This window comes from Aulonocara stuartgranti (assembly GCF_965226115.1).
Source record: "Aulonocara stuartgranti genome assembly, chromosome: 22".
NCBI classification, from domain to species: Eukaryota; Metazoa; Chordata; class Actinopteri; order Cichliformes; family Cichlidae; genus Aulonocara; species Aulonocara stuartgranti.
In genome coordinates this window covers 16,692,415-16,710,164 of record NC_138957.1, presented here as the reverse complement: position 1 = coordinate 16,710,164, position 17,750 = coordinate 16,692,415, and the positions used below count along the sequence as shown (strand labels likewise).

Sequence of the window (17,750 nt, the reverse complement as noted above, 5' to 3'; positions counted from 1 at the left end):
AGGAATTTCAGACCCTGAGCTCAGTTATTTCTTGCAGTTTTCTCCCTTCCTGTCCATGAATAGGTGAGGGTCCTATTGGCTTAAGTTTGTGTCAATGAAAGCTAAAACCACAGGGCTGAGGCACCCATGGGGCCTGGTACAAAGGACCTTTTCTGAGGACAGCAGTGAGGAACCAGAGAGGGAGGTTTGCCCCTATAACAGCTGGCTTTGGCTCCGTTTGGAGTCTCCCTCTGATCCTGATTTAAGATTGAATTTGGGAATTCTTCTGCTCATAGCTGAGATTGCCTGAAACTAAGCACCCACTGCTTTTGGTGTTTACAGCTTCACCACGTCCAGGCACCACTGTGCGTGGTGTGATTGCGGTAACTTGATAGCTGTTCCATAGACTAACATGCTCATACTCCTGAGTGATTGTCCAGTCTGGTTTTGAATGTTTCATTTTGTTGCCTCTCAGCATCTCTGATGTGCGCATGTTGACCACATGCACATTGTCCTCCTGGGTTCTCACATTAGTTTATCTGCACGAGCGTGATTCACATGTCACTGTGACAGCACGTCTGCACGCTGCATTATTTTAGAACAATGGCCAGTCCTCGTTACAGTCACACACAAGAATAGAAGGCAATAATCTGAATGAATGGGATTGCCAGCTCATTAAATTGTTGCATGGAACCCTGAAAAGACTGAAAAGATCTTCTATTTATCTTAACCGAGGCAATAATGCATAATGTTGGACCTCTGGCTTGTTTGGATTGTGTCTAAGATGCATGAAGCATAGTTTATATTAGGAAAGTTCAAATGCCACCTTCATGATGACTGGTTCAATCACTCAGTTTTTCTGTTTTCTTTTGTTTCCCTTTATTTTTCTTGACTTGCTTAGCCTCTGAGGATACAAGAAATCCCAGATTGTTTTAAATTACAGTTTAAGTCCAGGTTGCATGCATCTGGTTTTCAGATCAGAAGCGGTGGCCCGCTTTAGTGTGGGGATAGTTTTGAAATGAAATGCTGTTGAAGTAACAAACTGAGGCCATCTGCTCCATGTTTTTGGTCTGACTGAATGACTTTTGTGCCGCAGGGTCCAGGAGGAGCGAAAGGACCTCGAGGTGACCGGGTAAGCAGATGCAAAACTGCTCTCTCTGTGATAAACACGCTAACATGCCACTGAAGTATTTGATCATTTACACTCATGAGGCATCTTTGGCAACGTTTTTGTCAACGTCACCTGACCTGTTAACCTTGGCAGGCCACACCCCTTTGTTTACATTTCCAATGGCACTATTTTTCTTAATTGTAACATATGAGAATGCCTCTGATATCTTTGATACGACAGTGTGGCAGACTTATTCACTGATTTATTTTAACAATTTAAAACACCTTCGTTTTTTCAAAATAAGAGCTTGCGAGATAAAAACAGACAAGCGTCGCCTCCTTAAATCTCAGCAGCTCATCGTTCAATAATAACAGTGTTTACCAACTCATGTCATCTCTGTTTTACAGGGTCCTCCCGGCCCAAATGGAAAAGATGGTTTACCCGGACTTCCTGGCCCCGCTGGCCCCCCTGGTCCCCCTGGACTTGGAGGAGTAAGTAGAGAATAAACAGTCTGCGTAGATGGTGTTTACTGCAAATGTGCTCTAAATAATGCTGATAAAGCATCTTTGAGGAAAAAATGACAAGCCGTTCATAGGAAACAAACACGAAACCAGCCGTAAAAAGCGTATAGCTTCTTTTATTTTTTTGACCTCTGGTTGCCCCTCTCTGTCTCCTTAATTAACCCTGTAATCTTTGACCTTTTTGTCATTTATCCATTTTGGATCAAAGCATTTTAAAAAAAGAGATACCACATGCCTGGTTACCACTCATTTTGCTCATTTTGTCTGTGTTTAATCCATAAAGCTGCTCGGTGAAAACTTTAGTGTTTTAAGAAACTCTTCAGGTGAATAAAGCGCATGTTTGCAGTAGTCTGTGGCTGCTGATTGTGAGACAAGTTTGAACTACAGGAACTACTGGAACTGGAAATCTAAATTACTTTAGTCTTAATGCCCTTTAGCTATAGAAAAGTGTTTATTATGCATACATAAGTATTAATCTGTGCTTTCTTCTGTTCAACAGAACTTTGCTGCTCAGTACGATGGTGTAAAAGGCCCTGATCCTGGCCCTGGACCCATGGTGAGGACCCCTCTCTTCATTGCCACACAACAACACTAGCCCATATGTCACAAAAACTAATATTTTTACATATATAATTTGGGATGACTACAGTGCATGGAAAGTTTCGTGTATTTCACGTGTTTAAATTTTGATTTCAGTCACCACAAAATGTTTTAATGACAGTCTAACTGAGAGCTGATGATTGATTGTTTACTTCTTTTCTTCTTTTCAGGGTTTGATGGGACCAAGAGGCCCTCCCGGACCTCCTGGAGCTTCTGTAAGTATAAATATGTGCGAAAATTAAACCTATACAACTGTCTTTTTAAAGATTTTTATGACTAAATGCTGCATCTCCTCTCATTCAACAGGGACCTCAAGGACACACAGGACACGCTGGTGAGCCTGGAGAGCCCGGACAGGCCGTAAGATCATCCTCCTAAACATTTACACTTCTTTCAATGTCGACTTAAAAGTTCATCCTGGAGATCTTAATGCTCTGGTTTTCTTTCCCAGGGCGCTGTTGGTCCTCGTGGCCCTCCTGGACCTCCTGGCAAAGCTGGAGAAGATGTACGTACACATTAGTGTAACTGCTGTTCAAAATGCAAAATCATTTTTGTTGCCACTCTTCTGTGAATATTTTGCGAGTGGCTGCGGTAGTTCTTTGTTGTGGCCTAAAGTCTATTTCACTGATTCACAGGGTAACAATGGCAGACCTGGCAAGCCCGGAGACAGAGGTGTCCCCGGCCCTCAGGTAAGAGATTTGCACCACGATAACCACAAACAGATATAAGCAAGAAATGGATTTGCAGATGTGAAGTACTTAATATGTTCTTTGTGTTTGATTTGCAGGGTGCTCGTGGATTCCCTGGAACCCCTGGACTTCCAGGAATGAAGGGACACAGAGTGAGTGCTGATTTTTTTTCCCTCTGCTTTAACTTTACCCGATCCTTTGTGGACACCTAAGAGCTCAAACAAAGTGCTAAAAAGAAGAAAGTGGAGGTGGAGACACACCTGTGCTCCTTAGAAATTGCATTGTAATTACCTCCACAGGGAGTGATTATGGACCTAACCTCCTGAATTCCTAATGGATGCCTTGAAGTTCTTAGCCTGTTAACATAACTGGATTGCAAAAGTGCTTCACAGAAAGGTGTTAGGTATTGAACATTTCCTTCCTATGATGGATGGAGACAGATGCAACGCTTTCTATAACCCATGTTTGATTTTATAAATAGCTTTTTTAAGACGTTTTTTAATGTCTCCTATAATATAACCCCTGTTGGACTCTTTTCCTTGTTCTGTTTTATCTCTGGAGCAGTGCACTACAATTTGAATCTATTATCCTTCTCACATGTTGATCTAAACGGTTATATTTATTTATATTTGTATCACATTTCTCATATCTTCACCTGCCTTCATCACTGTGCTCCTGTGTTTCAGGGATACACTGGCCTGGATGGACGCAAGGGAGAGCCCGGTGGTGCTGGCCCCAAGGTAAGGTGACAACTAGCTGCTCTATGAATGTATCAAAAACTAAAAACTGTAATTCTTAATAGTTCCCAGTTAATTATTAGTGATAAATTTGAAAATGTTTAGACACATTCCTCATCGTACCATTTTCCCTCCCATAGGGCGAGCCTGGTGCTCATGGAGCTGCTGGAAGCCCTGGACTGGCTGTGAGTTTGAGATTCACCTTTCATGCACAAAAATTTTAGTAAAGACATCTGACTTGGATGTTTGTGACTGTTTGCGTCAGTCAGCATCATGTTCATGGGATGATAATGATGCTGTGGTATAAAAACCTGTACAGGTGATAATTGTAGGTAACTGTCTTGCCTTCAGGGAGCTCGTGGTCTTCCTGGTGAGAGAGGCCGCCCCGGCCCTGCTGGCCCTGCTGGTGCTCGTGGTGCTGATGGCAATGTTGGACCTACTGGCCCTGCTGTGAGTACACACACACTTATAACCCCTTTATCGGTGTTAGAGTGAGAAGATACCACTGAGATGCTTTTTCCTGATTGGACTTCAGCCTGTCTTCATATATAAATCACGATGAATACTGTAATGTGCCATCCTGCCAAGTCAGAAAAGGTTCATTCTTAAATTTTGGACTTTATTATGTGTTCCTGCTTTTCCTTTATTCAGGGACCCCTAGGTGCTGCTGGACCCCCAGGATTTCCCGGTGGCCCCGGCCCCAAGGTGAGTGTGATGCCACTTCCTGTTGCCTCTCAGAGAGGTTCACGATTAGGGTGAAAAAAGGCAGTTTTTATTGCTGTATAGGACAAGTACAACCGGTGCCTGCAAGCTCCTGCCCAATCACATATTCTTATATAGTAGCCCCCAGGGGAATTTTGACTGTTAGTACTGCAAACCAAAACAAATACTTAATGCTGCTTAAGCTGCTTTAACTATAAAACCAACAACCACTAGGTAATATCGGCACACTGTTTGATTGTGGATGTATTTGTGCTGCTGACAGGGAGAGACCGGACCCGTGGGAGCTACTGGCCCATCTGGACCTCAGGGATCTAGAGGCGAGCCCGGACCCAATGGTGCTGTTGGCCCCGTTGGTCCCTCTGTAAGTATACAAGGTTGTTTCCATCAAGGTCACTCTCCGGTCACGTGTAACCACTGTTTCTGTTATTAGTCTTTTAGTTGACTCTGACTCCTATAATTTAGTCATGATTTTAGGGAAGATTGGTGTCATGTTAACATGATCAGTTGAAAATGTGTTTTCTTTAAATAAAATGACTTGACTTTGTTTTCTTGGTCTTTCTCTCCAGGGTAACCCTGGTGCTAATGGCCTGAATGGAGCTAAGGGAGCTGCTGTAAGTATTTGACTTGAGCCAAAAGTGCATACAAATTTCCAGGGTCACACCAAGCTATCTTTATTTTGATATGGTTTGATATAATAGGATGCTATGCTGACCTGTTGACCATACCTGCTGTTTAGGGCACCCCTGGTGTTGCCGGAGCTCCTGGCTTCCCTGGACCAAGAGGAGGACCCGGACCACAGGGACCTCAGGGTGCTGCTGGACCTAGAGGCCTGGGTGTGAGTACACAAGAAACAAAATAGCCACCTGGAAACATTCTCTGTCCTTACGCCCCAGTACTGTCATAATTGTTCACAGATGATTGCTCTTCTGATTAACTGTGTCTGTTTATCTGTCTATTTTAGGGAGATCCTGGTGTTCAGGGTATAAAGGGAGATACTGGTCCCAAAGGAGAACCTGTAAGTTTATGTCCTTATAATCATTTAGAATTTGATCCAAATAAATCTGAAAACCTCTCTGTTGCACATTTAATGACCGTTTTGCTATGTTGTTTCCCTCAGGGTAACTCTGGACCTCAGGGAGCCCCTGGACCTCAGGGTGAGGAGGGCAAGAGAGGACCCACTGGTGAGCTCGGTGCTACTGGGCTTGCTGGTGCCCGTGGAGCTAGAGTGAGTTCCAGCCCGTCATCTTTAATAGTTTGAGCCATAAATGTACTACAGCCGGAGACATTTTACTGGGATCAGCCATTAATTCTATTTGTCTCCTTTAGGGTGCTCCTGGCAGCCGTGGCATGCCTGGTGGTGAGGGAAGAACTGGCCCTGTTGTAAGTATTCAATGATTAAAAAAACTCTTTTTTGCTTGAAATACAGGCAACATTAAGTCTCATAATTTGTCTCATCTGCCCTTTTCATAGGGTATGCCTGGTGCCCGTGGTGCTTCTGGTGCTGCTGGACCTCGTGGACCCCCTGGAGATGCTGGCCGTGCTGGTGAGCCTGGCCCAGCTGGTCTCAGGGTGAGCTTTTTACTAAATCCTGTTCTTGGAAGGTTATAATTCACAGTTTCAGTAAGTTACAGAGACACCTCAAAGTGCAAGTGCATATTTGGCAGTTGTAGTTTTAAAAAAACATATGGAGCTAATATGGAGATGGAAAAAACTCTGAATTTCTAAAGTGAAAGTCTTCATTTCAAGTCTTAATTTTGTAAGAAATTATTAAGTGTTAGATTTACATGAAAACCCTGGATATTCACTGAGAATTTACTTACAAACGTCCATGATTAAAAGAAAAAGAAAACACAGGGCTTCACCTTACAAGATTATAAAAACCTCATAATGTGTAGACTCAGAGTATCATGCCTGCCTGCCTAATCAAGTTGTAGTTGCAAAGTCTGAACTTTCTATGCAAATTTCCATAAGAAAACTTTAATGGAAAATTCATGGCAGCTATTATTTTCCACAGGGTCTCCCAGGAAGCCCTGGAAGCTCCGGACCCCCAGGAAAGGAGGGACCTTCTGTAAGTAAACCTCAATTTTATTTCATCTATTGTTCCTACTGTTTTGTTTTGTTTTTACAGTAAATATAATTTCCTGCTGCAATCTTTGTTTGTCGCTCCAGGGTCCTTCTGGACAAGATGGCCGCAGTGGACCTCCAGGCCCAAGTGGACCTAGAGGCCTGTCCGGAAACATTGGTTTCCCTGGACCCAAAGGACCTTCTGTAAGCCTTTTTCTTTTCAAGAATTAAACATGGAACTATATCCTTCTTTGTTTTTCAAGTTAACCTAAATCTGTACTTATTAACTTACTAACTGCTTTTTGTTTTAGGGTGAGCCTGGCAAGCCTGGAGAGAGGGGAGGCACTGGCCCCACTGGACTGAGAGTAAGTCACAAATGTTATAATATATAAAACTTGAATTTAATTTGGTAATGGCTTCAGTAGTTAAAAGGCATCACTCTCTTTATCCTTGTGTCTAGGGACCCCCTGGACCTGATGGCAACAATGGAGCCACTGGTGCTACTGGACCTGCTGTGCGTGATCTTATGTGCAGCGCATGAGTAGATCTTGATGAATAATAGCCACTGCATTGTCTTTGTCTTCGACTCTGATAACTTGTCTCTTTCTCTCTACAGGGAGGACCTGGTGAGAAGGGAGAGCAGGGACCTTCTGGTGCTCCTGGCTTCCAGGTTTGGATCCATAATTTTCTCTAAATATAGAAAAATGGTGCATGATTTTACAGCCATTTTAAGCTGATTGCTAAAATTTTTGATGCAATTGGAGCTGATGTAGAGTCTTGATATTTTCAGGGTCTGCCTGGACCCGCTGGAAATGCTGGTGAGGCTGGCAAGCCTGGAGACAGAGTAAGTATTTGGAAAACTGTAAAAGCAGCATTATTGAAAATTTAAGTCCACGTCTAACCAAACAAAAATGCCTCTGTAGGGTATCCCAGGAGAGCCAGGACCTGCTGGAGCTGCTGGTGGCAAGGTGAGATCACCTGTCAGTGACATTGTTTTCCAAAACAAATGCAGCAATATAGGATTTTTACACAGTAGCAAAGCCTGTCAAAAGTGCATATGTGTCCAGGTCTATGTGCACTAAATGAATCAAGACCCTTTAATATGTTGTAGGCTTTTCAAACCTTTAAATCTATTGCTATAAAAACATACTCAGAATCAAATATAGAGAACACAAATTAAAATATGCATGTCTGTTTCTCCAGGGAGAGCGTGGTAACCCTGGTGCTGCTGGATCTGCTGGACCTCAGGGACCAATTGGAGCCCGTGGACCTGCTGGAACCCCTGGAGCTGATGGTGGCAAGGTAAGACAGTTCTATTTTTACAGAAATTGATGGAACTTCTGAACATATGTCATGAAACCTGACAGTTCATGGACGTTCTCTGGCCTGTCACGGAATGGTCTTTAAAATGCACTTTCACAGCAATTTCCAGCATTGCTTACTGATCAAAATCTCACTGTTTATGCAGTGATAGCTCTGAGAAACTTTAAAAATTAAGAATTATGTGATAATAAAATCTGTATATAGCTGGAAAATTGAAAACATCAATATTTATGTTGTTCAAATATGAACCCAAGTTTATCCTCTTTGTTTCCAGGGAGAGCCTGGTCCTGCTGGAGCTGCTGGTGCACCTGGACATCAGGGAGCTGGTGGCATGCCCGGAGAGCGTGGAGGTGCTGGTACTCCTGGACCCAAGGGAGAGAAGGTAAGTTCTAGAAATCTGCCACCAGCAAATAAAATGGGTGTAAATGAGGGAGTATTGTTTCTTTGCTGTTGTGCGTCTTACACCCTCTTCCCCTCTCCCAAGGGAGAGCCTGGACACAAAGGCCCTGACGGCAATCCTGGCAGAGATGGTCCCCGTGTAAGTAAAACTCTCCCGTCTTTGTTAGTATGCTTAATGTAAAAACTTTACACATTTATTTCCTCAATTTGAGTGTGTCAGTCATAACCCTGATCTCAGTGTGCTCTCCTCACTTAATCTAGGGTCTGCAAGGAGCTGCTGGACCTCCAGGACCCACTGGAGCCAACGGTGATAAGGTAAGTTGATAAAATAGTTGCCATTAAATAAATAATAGAAAGAAACCACCAAATTTAATGTTTTTAGATTATATAGATTCTATAATGCAAACAAAGTTTGTTTGATTGGGGTTTTTTAATATTTAATTCATTTTTACAGTATTTAAAAAATGAATGCCAGCAAAAGTATTGAACATAACTCATCCACTGTAGGACCAGTTACCTTAAATAAAAAGCCATTTGCAGACGTTCACACCACTTTCATAATTTTATTGCTCAGTACCTTTATGTGGGACGTCCCACCCCTCTAAAACAGAAATTTTAAGTAGCCGAAACACTGTTATGACTAAAGCTAGAACCTCAACACCGCCATCTAATGGCTATTATGCAAAATAACAGCAATGAGCAACCTGCAATGAAATGTAAGATGACAGTGGTTAACCTAAAAATAATGCAGAAAACAAGTATTCATATTTATTACTGGCATTTAAATATTTATTTAAATCAAAATATAGGAATTTGCAAGTATTTTTTAAATTTGTTTTCCTGAGTGTTTGTGTATGTTGTTCTATAAACACAACCAACAGAGCCAAGAGTACAATAACAAAATTCTTTAAGAAGGAAAATGCTGACTATTTAGAGCATTCTTATAATATATGGCATATTGAAGTATATTCCTACATAAGGGAGCGTGACAAGTCAGTGGATGCTTGGAACAATTGTAAGCTAATAAAATGTTTCCTGTTCTCTCCTCCAGGGTGAGGGTGGTTCCTTCGGACCTGCCGGCCCAGCCGGACCTCGTGGACCCTCTGTGAGTAGCTGCTGATCACTCCTTGTTCCACTAGCTTACATTTGCGTTTAAATATCTCATAGCAGAACCTGGCAAAACACAAGCTTCCATCTTTTAGTTTGAACAGTCTTTTTGACCCCACTGCTTGTTGTCCACAGGGCGAACGTGGAGAGGTTGGACCCGCTGGAGGTCCTGGATTCGCTGGCCCCCCTGTAAGCCCATTTTGAAATTCAGTACCCCATTCCCCATGTCATGTTCAATAGATAAAGATGAGCCAATACTTACATACCACAACCACGCTTGCTACAGGGTGCTGATGGTCAACCTGGAGCAAGAGGAGAGCGTGGACCTTCAGGAGGAAAGGGAGAAGTTGGCCCCTCTGGCCTCGCTGGACCTGCTGGACAGTCTGGACCTGCTGTAAGTACCACTTTCACTGGACATATACACACACAAACACGCATCCAGCAAAGCTAAACAAATTGAGAGAGATCTAACATGATTTCACTGATTTAGCATTACCAGGCATCTATGAGAGTGTTCACAGTGGGATAAAATCAACAGCTATTTCAAAATACTGTTTATGTTTATAGATTAGAGGGGAGCAGTCTTGATATGACACTGACTTTGATTTCTTCTTCCGGTATCTAGGGTCCTGCTGGCCCTGGTGGACCTCCTGGTGCTCGTGGAGACAATGGACCTTCTGTGAGTATTCAAACATACAAATAAACAGCTTTACCAGCCACACACGACACTCTCATGAATGCACTCATTAACTCCGTAGGCTTAAAAGCAACCATAGCATGCAGTGAGTAGGAGTTCCAATCAAAGCTGTTAGGAACTTTTAAAAAAGGCAACATTAAAACATGAGATTAAGCCATTTATCAGTTATTTCTTGTACTGCCCTTTTTAAAATGTTTATATTTTTTAATATAAGCCCAAATAGGAACTAGTTTGTACTAGTGAGTCAATATTGTGTGCATTTGTGTCAATTTATGCACATAACCGCACAGTATCACTGTTTTAACTTAGCAGACTTTGTCAGCTTTTGATCTGTTCATTTTCCAGTGTTTCCTCTAAATCACTCAAATGTATTTTAATGGTAACACCAAAGGCAATTTTATTCATACAGCACATTTCGCTATTCGCTACATGTAAAATCAATCTGCTTGACATTAAAGATAAAAACACAAAAAATCCTTTTATCTTTGGAATGACTTAAGGAAATAAAAACAATAAAACTAATTCTACAAAGACATATAATATAAGTTAGCATGCACACACGCACAAGCATACACACTCATACAGTGTAAGTGTAAGCCTGTAAGAGGTTTTTAGTCCATTTTTGAATGCAGGCACAGGTGTAACTGACCTCAGGTCAGGGGTCAGGTTGTTTTTGAAGAGCATCACATTAACTGAAAGCAACCTCGGCACTCATTTATATCTCATTCTGGGACCAGTTAAAAGATTACCTGAGAGGTACGACTGGTTTATAGACACTAAACAAGTCAAAGATGTGTTGGAGGACCAAACCAAAGAGCTTTATGAACTCATAGATTTAAACGGTAATTTCATGTTAAACTGGAAACCAATAAAGTGACTTCAGTATTAGGGTGTTATGTTCACATTTGCGTGTACATGTAAGGCTCTGGCTGCTGCATTCTGAACGAATATAAGTAGTTATACTGATAATTCTGACAGTTCTGCAAATAGAGCGTTACAGCAGTCTAACCTGTTTGATATGAATGAATGGATCATATCCTCAAAGTCAGTTTGAGAGAAGTATTTTCTAACTTTTGATCAATTTAGGTGGCAGAAAGCAGTCCTGGTGACCTTATTAACATGACAATCAAAACTGAGATAACTGTAAAAAAATAATGCCCAGGGTTCTAACCTGCTCGCTGTGTTTGAGAAAAAGCGGTGATAAATATTAACAGATTTTCCATCTCGAATTTTAGACCAACAACAAATATTTCCATCGAGTTTCTGCTCAGTTCAGAAAGGTTTCTAGACAACCAGCAAATAATGTCATCAAAGGATCTTATGGATTTGAAGAACTGCTGATTGAATTTTGTATTTGTGCAGATCTAAAACTATGTGTATCGTGTCTTAACTCTCAGCCCATCTACACACACAAACGTAGACACAACAAACATTTTGAATGACCTCTGCTTAACCACTGTGTGTGTTTCTGGTCAGGGTCTGACTGGTTTCCCTGGTGCTGCCGGCAGAGTTGGTGCTGCTGGTCCTGTTGTAAGTATAGATTTTGCATTTACTAATAAATTACATTTTAGTAATAACCTCAAACATACAAACTGACTTGACATGACCCCTCGTTCCTTCTCTTCCCCTCTCAGGGTATTGTTGGACCCCCTGGCCCCGCTGGTCCCTCTGGTAAGGATGGACCTCGTGGTCCCCGTGGTGATGCTGGTCCCACTGGTTCTTCTGGAGAGTCCGGAATGATTGGACCATCTGGTCTTGCTGGAGAGAAGGGACCCAGTGGAGAGTCTGGCCCCCCTGTAAGTTATAGCCCTCTTGAAATTGTGGTGCACTGAAACTTTGAGGACACTTTAGTGGCATCCTTGCTTATACCGCTGATGTGCATATATAGATCTTAAGAACTGCATCCTCAGCTCTTAAATGTGTGACTGATGATGTATTTTAGGGTCCTCCTGGTGCTCCTGGAACTTCTGGTCCTCTTGGACTTCAGGGATTCGTTGGTCTGCCTGGTTCTAGAGGAGATCGTGGTACACCTGGTGCTGCTGGTGGTGTGGTAAGTAGAAACTAGTTCTGATTATACCACGAAAAAAAAATTACCTGTTTGATGAACCACTGAATGTGTATTATCATTCAGAAAGTGTTGGTCAATTCAAACCATGGACAACAAATTTTAAATATGCATGGACAACAGTGCTAGTCCAGACGACAGACCATAATTTCCATTTTGGAGGATGTCTCAGAAAGACCACATGCACTTTTGATAATGGGAAGATCCCTCGTCCCCAAAAGTCTGAACGTACACAGCATCCATGTTATTGGTTGACTATATTTGACCCACTGATTTTCTCTGTGTCATATCCCAGGGAGAGCCTGGTAGAGTTGGACCTGCTGGTCCCCCTGGAGCCCGTGGAGCCCCTGGCAACATTGGCCTGCCTGGTATGACCGGACCCCAGGGAGAGGCTGGACGTGAGGTAAAGACTTGTAACCCCTACTACCGATCTATGAATGATTTATAGAGAGTGCTAAAATAATATAATTATGTGTTCTGTATTTTCTGTGATATATTTGCTTTAAAAAAAATCACATAACATTTTAAAATAGTAAGCCTGTTAAACTTTTATATAAACTTCTCTGTTCTTTACAATCCACAGGGCAACACTGGTAACGATGGACCTCCTGGTCGTCCTGGTGCTGCTGGATTGAAGGTAATGCCCTGTCGTGTACCTTAAGCCATTATCATGCACAGAACACACACACACATATATATATATATATATATATATATATATATATATACTATGTTTTATTAACCAACTTCCACCGTGACCCACCGTGCTTAGGGAGACCGTGGTGAGCCTGGATCTGCTGGCGCCATGGGACTTGCTGGTGCCCCTGGACCTGCTGGACCCACTGGAGCTGCCGGCAGACCTGGAAACCGTGGAGAGGCTGTAAATATTCTAATCATTAAATTCCCAATATAAGCAAAATTGTTTACTGGGTACTTTTATCTACAATCGTCTGCTTGTTTCACTTTTTTTCCTGTCCCTAGGGCCCATCAGGTTCCTCTGGAGCTGTTGGCCCCGCTGGAGCTAGAGGTGCCCCTGTAAGTATAATACACTAGCAAAGCAAATGAAATTACAAAAGGAATGCACCACAATATGTTTATGCCTGTGTCTTTGTTCAATGTAGGGACCTGCTGGACCTCGTGGTGAGAAGGGAGTTGCTGGAGACAGGGGAGAGAGAGGCATGAAGGGTCTGCGTGGACATCCTGGTCTCCAGGGAATGCCTGGACCTTCTGTGAGTGGCTGCACAGCAGCATAATGCACAAGAACTGTATGAATACTCAGCCCCATTATGCTCATAAACAATGCTTCAATACAGATTCCAGTAGCATTTGCAGGGCAATGTAATCACGGAGAGGAAAGGCTTGTTGTCACTAAAATGCCACTGAGTGATGTGTTTTCTTTTACCACAGGGACCTTCGGGTGACACTGGTGCTGCTGGAGCTCATGGACCTTCTGGACCCAGAGTGAGTAGAATCCCAGCAGCTTGCTTATTTTTTTTTCTTCTACATGCATCGAAGATCATCTGTGCATGCCCTATTGAAAAGTTTCACCGTTAGTGAGAAATAAGTGTATGTAGCTCCTAGCTCCTAGCCACTCCTACCCACATACACTCCTGCTATTTTTGACAGAGCACCTTTAATTTGTAGATTAATAAAACCACAAATGTTTGTGTGATGTGATTTCTTTAGGGACCTGCTGGACCCCATGGACCCGTTGGTAAGGATGGCAGACCTGGTGCCCATGGTACTATGGGTGCTCCTGGTCCTCGTGGACCCAATGGATACACCGGACCAGTGGTAAGTTTGCCTTTATATCAACAGCTTCATCACCTTCTTAAATACTGCAACTTTTATTTTGCACCCTGGACAGTTTAGTGCTATTACAGAACTGTTCTTTACACATCACTCCATTGTCTTATCCATGTTAGGGTCCTCCCGGACCTCCCGGTCTGCCTGGACCTCCCGGCCCTGCTGGTGGTGGATACGATGTCTCCGGAGGATATGATGAGTACAGAGCTGACCAGCCTGCTCTGAGAGCCAAGGACTACGAGGTTGATGCCACCATCAAGTCTCTCAACACTCAGATCGAGAACCTGCTCACCCCTGAGGGATCCAGGAAGAACCCTGCCCGCACCTGCCGTGACATCAAGCTCAGCCACCCTGACTGGAGCAGCGGTAAGCTTGGCTTCAGCTCCTCAAAATAATAGCAAAGTGCCACTGTTACTATGTTCTGAAGCATTTACAGAGGCCATGCGTGTAACTGACCTACTCCAGTTAATGCGACTCTCTGCTTTTCCTGAAGGATTCTACTGGATCGACCCCAACCAGGGCTGCACCAACGATGCCATCAAGGTCTTCTGCGACTTCACCACCCGTGAGACCTGCATCTACGCCCACCCTGAGAGCATCGCCCGCAAGAACTGGTACAGAAGCACCGAGAACAAGAAGCACGTCTGGTTCGGTGAGACCATCAACGGTGGCACTGAGGTGAGAGAGCAGGCAACTTGCATCATGTGAAATGAAAACAAGCTTAACCTCTACAGGAAACACTCACTGGTTCTTTCCTTCCTGCAGTTCACCTACAACGATGAGACCCTCAGCCCCCAGAGCATGGCCACCCAGCTGGCCTTCATGCGCCTGCTGTCCAACCAGGCCAGCCAGAACATCACCTACCACTGCAAGAACAGCGTTGCCTACATGGACGGTGAGAGCGGCAGCCTGAAGAAGGCCGTGGTACTCCAGGGCTCCAACGATGTGGAGCTGAGAGCTGAGGGCAACAGCCGCTTCACCTTCTCCGTGCTAGAGGACGGCTGCACTGTGAGTAGCATTGCTCTTACGTTTCAGTCTGCTTCGCAGCTTTGTGACTTGTGTTGTTAAACCTCTGCTCCAATACTCAACCTCTCTTTTCCTCCGATTTACTCCTGCAGACACACACTGGTGAGTGGAGCAAGACAGTGATCGAGTACAGAACAAATAAACCATCTCGCCTCCCCATCCTCGACATTGCACCTTTGGACATTGGTAGAGCTGATCAGGAGTTTGGTTTGGACATTGGCCCAGTCTGTTTCAAATAAATAGACTCATGATAAATTAACACCGGAAAAAAAAGAGAGGAAGAACGAAAAAAAAAACAAAATCTCTGCCCTTCTATCTGTGTTCGTTTTTTTTTTTTATACTGAATGCTGATTTCTCTCTGCGCATCCACTTGCTTACGATGGGCAACTATCGGAGAGGACTGAACGGACTGATCGGAGCGTTGGTGCAATGCAAAATAAATACAGCAACCCAAAGGGACGCGGGAATACACCTTGTTGTGGGACATCATGTCATCCTTTTGTAAAAAATAAAAGAAGTGTAATAAAAACGCTGAAAGTATGCATCACTTTGTGGTCTTTGTATATCTTCCAAAGAGGAGGTTTAAAACCACAATTTCCATGAAAAAAGGTTTAAACTACCTCATGCCTGTACCTAAAGAAAATACTATTACCAAAACCTGGGTCCACAACCGAGATGTTATGATTTCTAATGCTTCAAGCTTTGTCCCGTATCGGAAGGTGCTCGGTTACTTGAAGCAAAGATCTATGGTGCTAATATGCAGCTGTGGAGCAAACCACTTTTTTAACTGTATTATTTTGTATTGACCTTTAAGGAGTCTTGCAATCTTCCCCTGATATTCCTCCATTCTAAGCAGGTGGAATGAGTCTAAACCTGATGTCTTGTTTGGGTTTTTATTCTTTTGTTTTCTTTTTTTCTAGATTTTATTTTTCTTTGTTTGTTTGTTTTTTTTTCCTTCAGGCTTTTTCACTCTTCCAATCCCACACCCAGTGTTCATTCTGACAGCACATAATTCATCTCGTTCTGAATGGTTTTTTTAAGGCGGCCTCTCTCTCAAAAAATGACACAACAAAGTCTATTGTACCTATTTTGTATATGTGAGATGTTTAAATAAATTGTGAAAAGTTCTGAAATAAAGCATGTCCAATGTTCCAAAACACACTACGCAGTGACTTAAGTGCTTTCGTGTTTTAAGGACACCGATGAAGGTGTGTCACTGTACTTTGGTTCTAGTTTGGCTGATGATTTACATATCATCACTGACTTTAAACATCTTCCTATTGTGGAAGCACAGCAGTGTCCTCATTCACATCCCCCACCTTTTTTTTTTTACCTTGCTTTCCAACGGTACATTCAATTTTAATGTACAGTAAATTTCTGTTTACACTGTCCATGCCAATGTGTGATTACTAAAGTGCATTGTTCCTTGTAAATATGCATCCTCTCATGTTGCTTTTTTTCCTTGCATAATACAGCTTTTGCATCCAAATAAATCTCTGTGATTTGGATTCAAGGCTTGCAGTCATGCGTGAACATAGTCATAAGTCAGTCTCAGTTAAGAATACGGCAGTTCTGGAGATAAATAGGTGTTTCACTCAGGGTGATGGCGTATGAGATCAGCTGCAACACCTTCTACAACCACTAGAAGGCAGTGTGGCGTGCATTTACGAGAGTATCTTCTTCATGTCCAGTTCATTTAGGCTACGTCCACACGTACACGGGTAAGGACACTTTAAATACCTGTAGGTGGCAAGGTTATTATCGTTAACTAAATTTAAACTAAAAACTAAAATCAGATGTGGAAAAAACATTTTACTGAACAAAAATAAAACTAAAAACTAGACTTTGGGGGGGGGGGGGGAAATAAAACCAATTAAACAATTTTGTGAACTTGAAAATCTGACTAAAACTAAATAAAATAAATGAGTCATTGAAAGACTCTGGATATCTACAATACTACAACAAACTAAGACTTAACTGCTTTCAAAAAGTTATATGTTTTTACTGCAATACCTTTATTAATTTTCCCCAGTCTGGCTTTGACACATGGACTCAATATTGTAATAACAAATAAAAACTAAAACTGACACTGAAACTAACAACTGAAACTAAACATTTCAAACAACAAAAACTAAATTGAAACAAGAATATCCGCTCTGGAAACTCACTGAGACTAAACTGAATTAAAACAAAAAGTCAAAACAAAAGAAAAAGAAAAAGAATACTAATTAAAAAATATAAAACTACAACAACTCTGATGGGTGCATGGGAAATTAGACAGAAGAGTATGATTTATACATTATCCAATCATTTATGCATACAATTGATTATTAACAGTACAGAAATCAGGCTGTGGGTCCTTTAGATGTCATGCTGACGTCCAAACAAATGATGATTACACAACGTAAAGTTGTGTAATCATCATTTTAAGAAAATAAAAGTTCATTTACTTTCCAGGTCTTCTTAACATGCTTAACACTTCTATGTCAGTTCAGGATTCTGTAATGTTTCTTCTACTTTATTTAATGTCCCACTTTATTTATATACCAGTTTATGTAGTAAATGTTATATTACAGATAGATGATTAAATCCCGAGACAATCAAACCACTGAGATGTTTATTAAAATATAAAGTAAGCTGAAATTATAGAAAGAAGAAGAAGAAAGTTTTCACACGAATCTATTCAGTGTGGTGAAACGCTAAGTACACCCTTCCTACTTCCAAAGGAGTTAAGAGTGTAGCAGCAGTCAAGTGTTGCTAATCAAAACCACTTGATTACATGATCATCAGCAAGTGTGAGCTCCTCTATAAAGGCACAACTTTAGGCGGTTTGCAGGTCTGGACCGATTAGCTGTGTGACAATACAATGCTGAAATCTTCCCAGGAGCGGAAGTCCCAGCAAA

General features: G+C 42.2%; 1 protein-coding gene across 1 annotated transcript; it reads left to right on the top strand.

Annotated features, from left to right (window-relative positions):
- Positions 1–995: 995 nt before the first annotated feature.
- col1a2 (collagen, type I, alpha 2) lies at positions 996–16,008 on the top strand. Its single transcript, XM_082520788.1, has 48 exons — positions 996–1,111; positions 1,498–1,581; positions 2,111–2,167; positions 2,382–2,426; positions 2,518–2,571; positions 2,663–2,716; positions 2,847–2,900; positions 2,999–3,052; positions 3,587–3,640; positions 3,778–3,822; positions 3,989–4,087; positions 4,289–4,342; positions 4,623–4,721; positions 4,927–4,971; positions 5,097–5,195; positions 5,322–5,375; positions 5,478–5,585; positions 5,687–5,740; positions 5,831–5,929; positions 6,375–6,428; positions 6,530–6,628; positions 6,736–6,789; positions 6,885–6,938; positions 7,041–7,094; positions 7,215–7,268; positions 7,348–7,392; positions 7,628–7,726; positions 8,022–8,129; positions 8,232–8,285; positions 8,408–8,461; positions 9,198–9,251; positions 9,389–9,442; positions 9,540–9,647; positions 9,879–9,932; positions 11,427–11,480; positions 11,585–11,746; positions 11,893–12,000; positions 12,311–12,418; positions 12,599–12,652; positions 12,788–12,895; positions 12,997–13,050; positions 13,137–13,244; positions 13,423–13,476; positions 13,702–13,809; positions 13,941–14,187; positions 14,315–14,499; positions 14,587–14,829; positions 14,940–16,008. Exons 1-48 carry the CDS (start codon positions 1,058–1,060, stop codon positions 15,084–15,086), a joined length of 4,005 nt encoding a protein of 1,334 aa, XP_082376914.1. The 5' UTR covers positions 996–1,057; the 3' UTR covers positions 15,087–16,008.
- Positions 16,009–17,750: the final 1,742 nt, after the last annotated feature.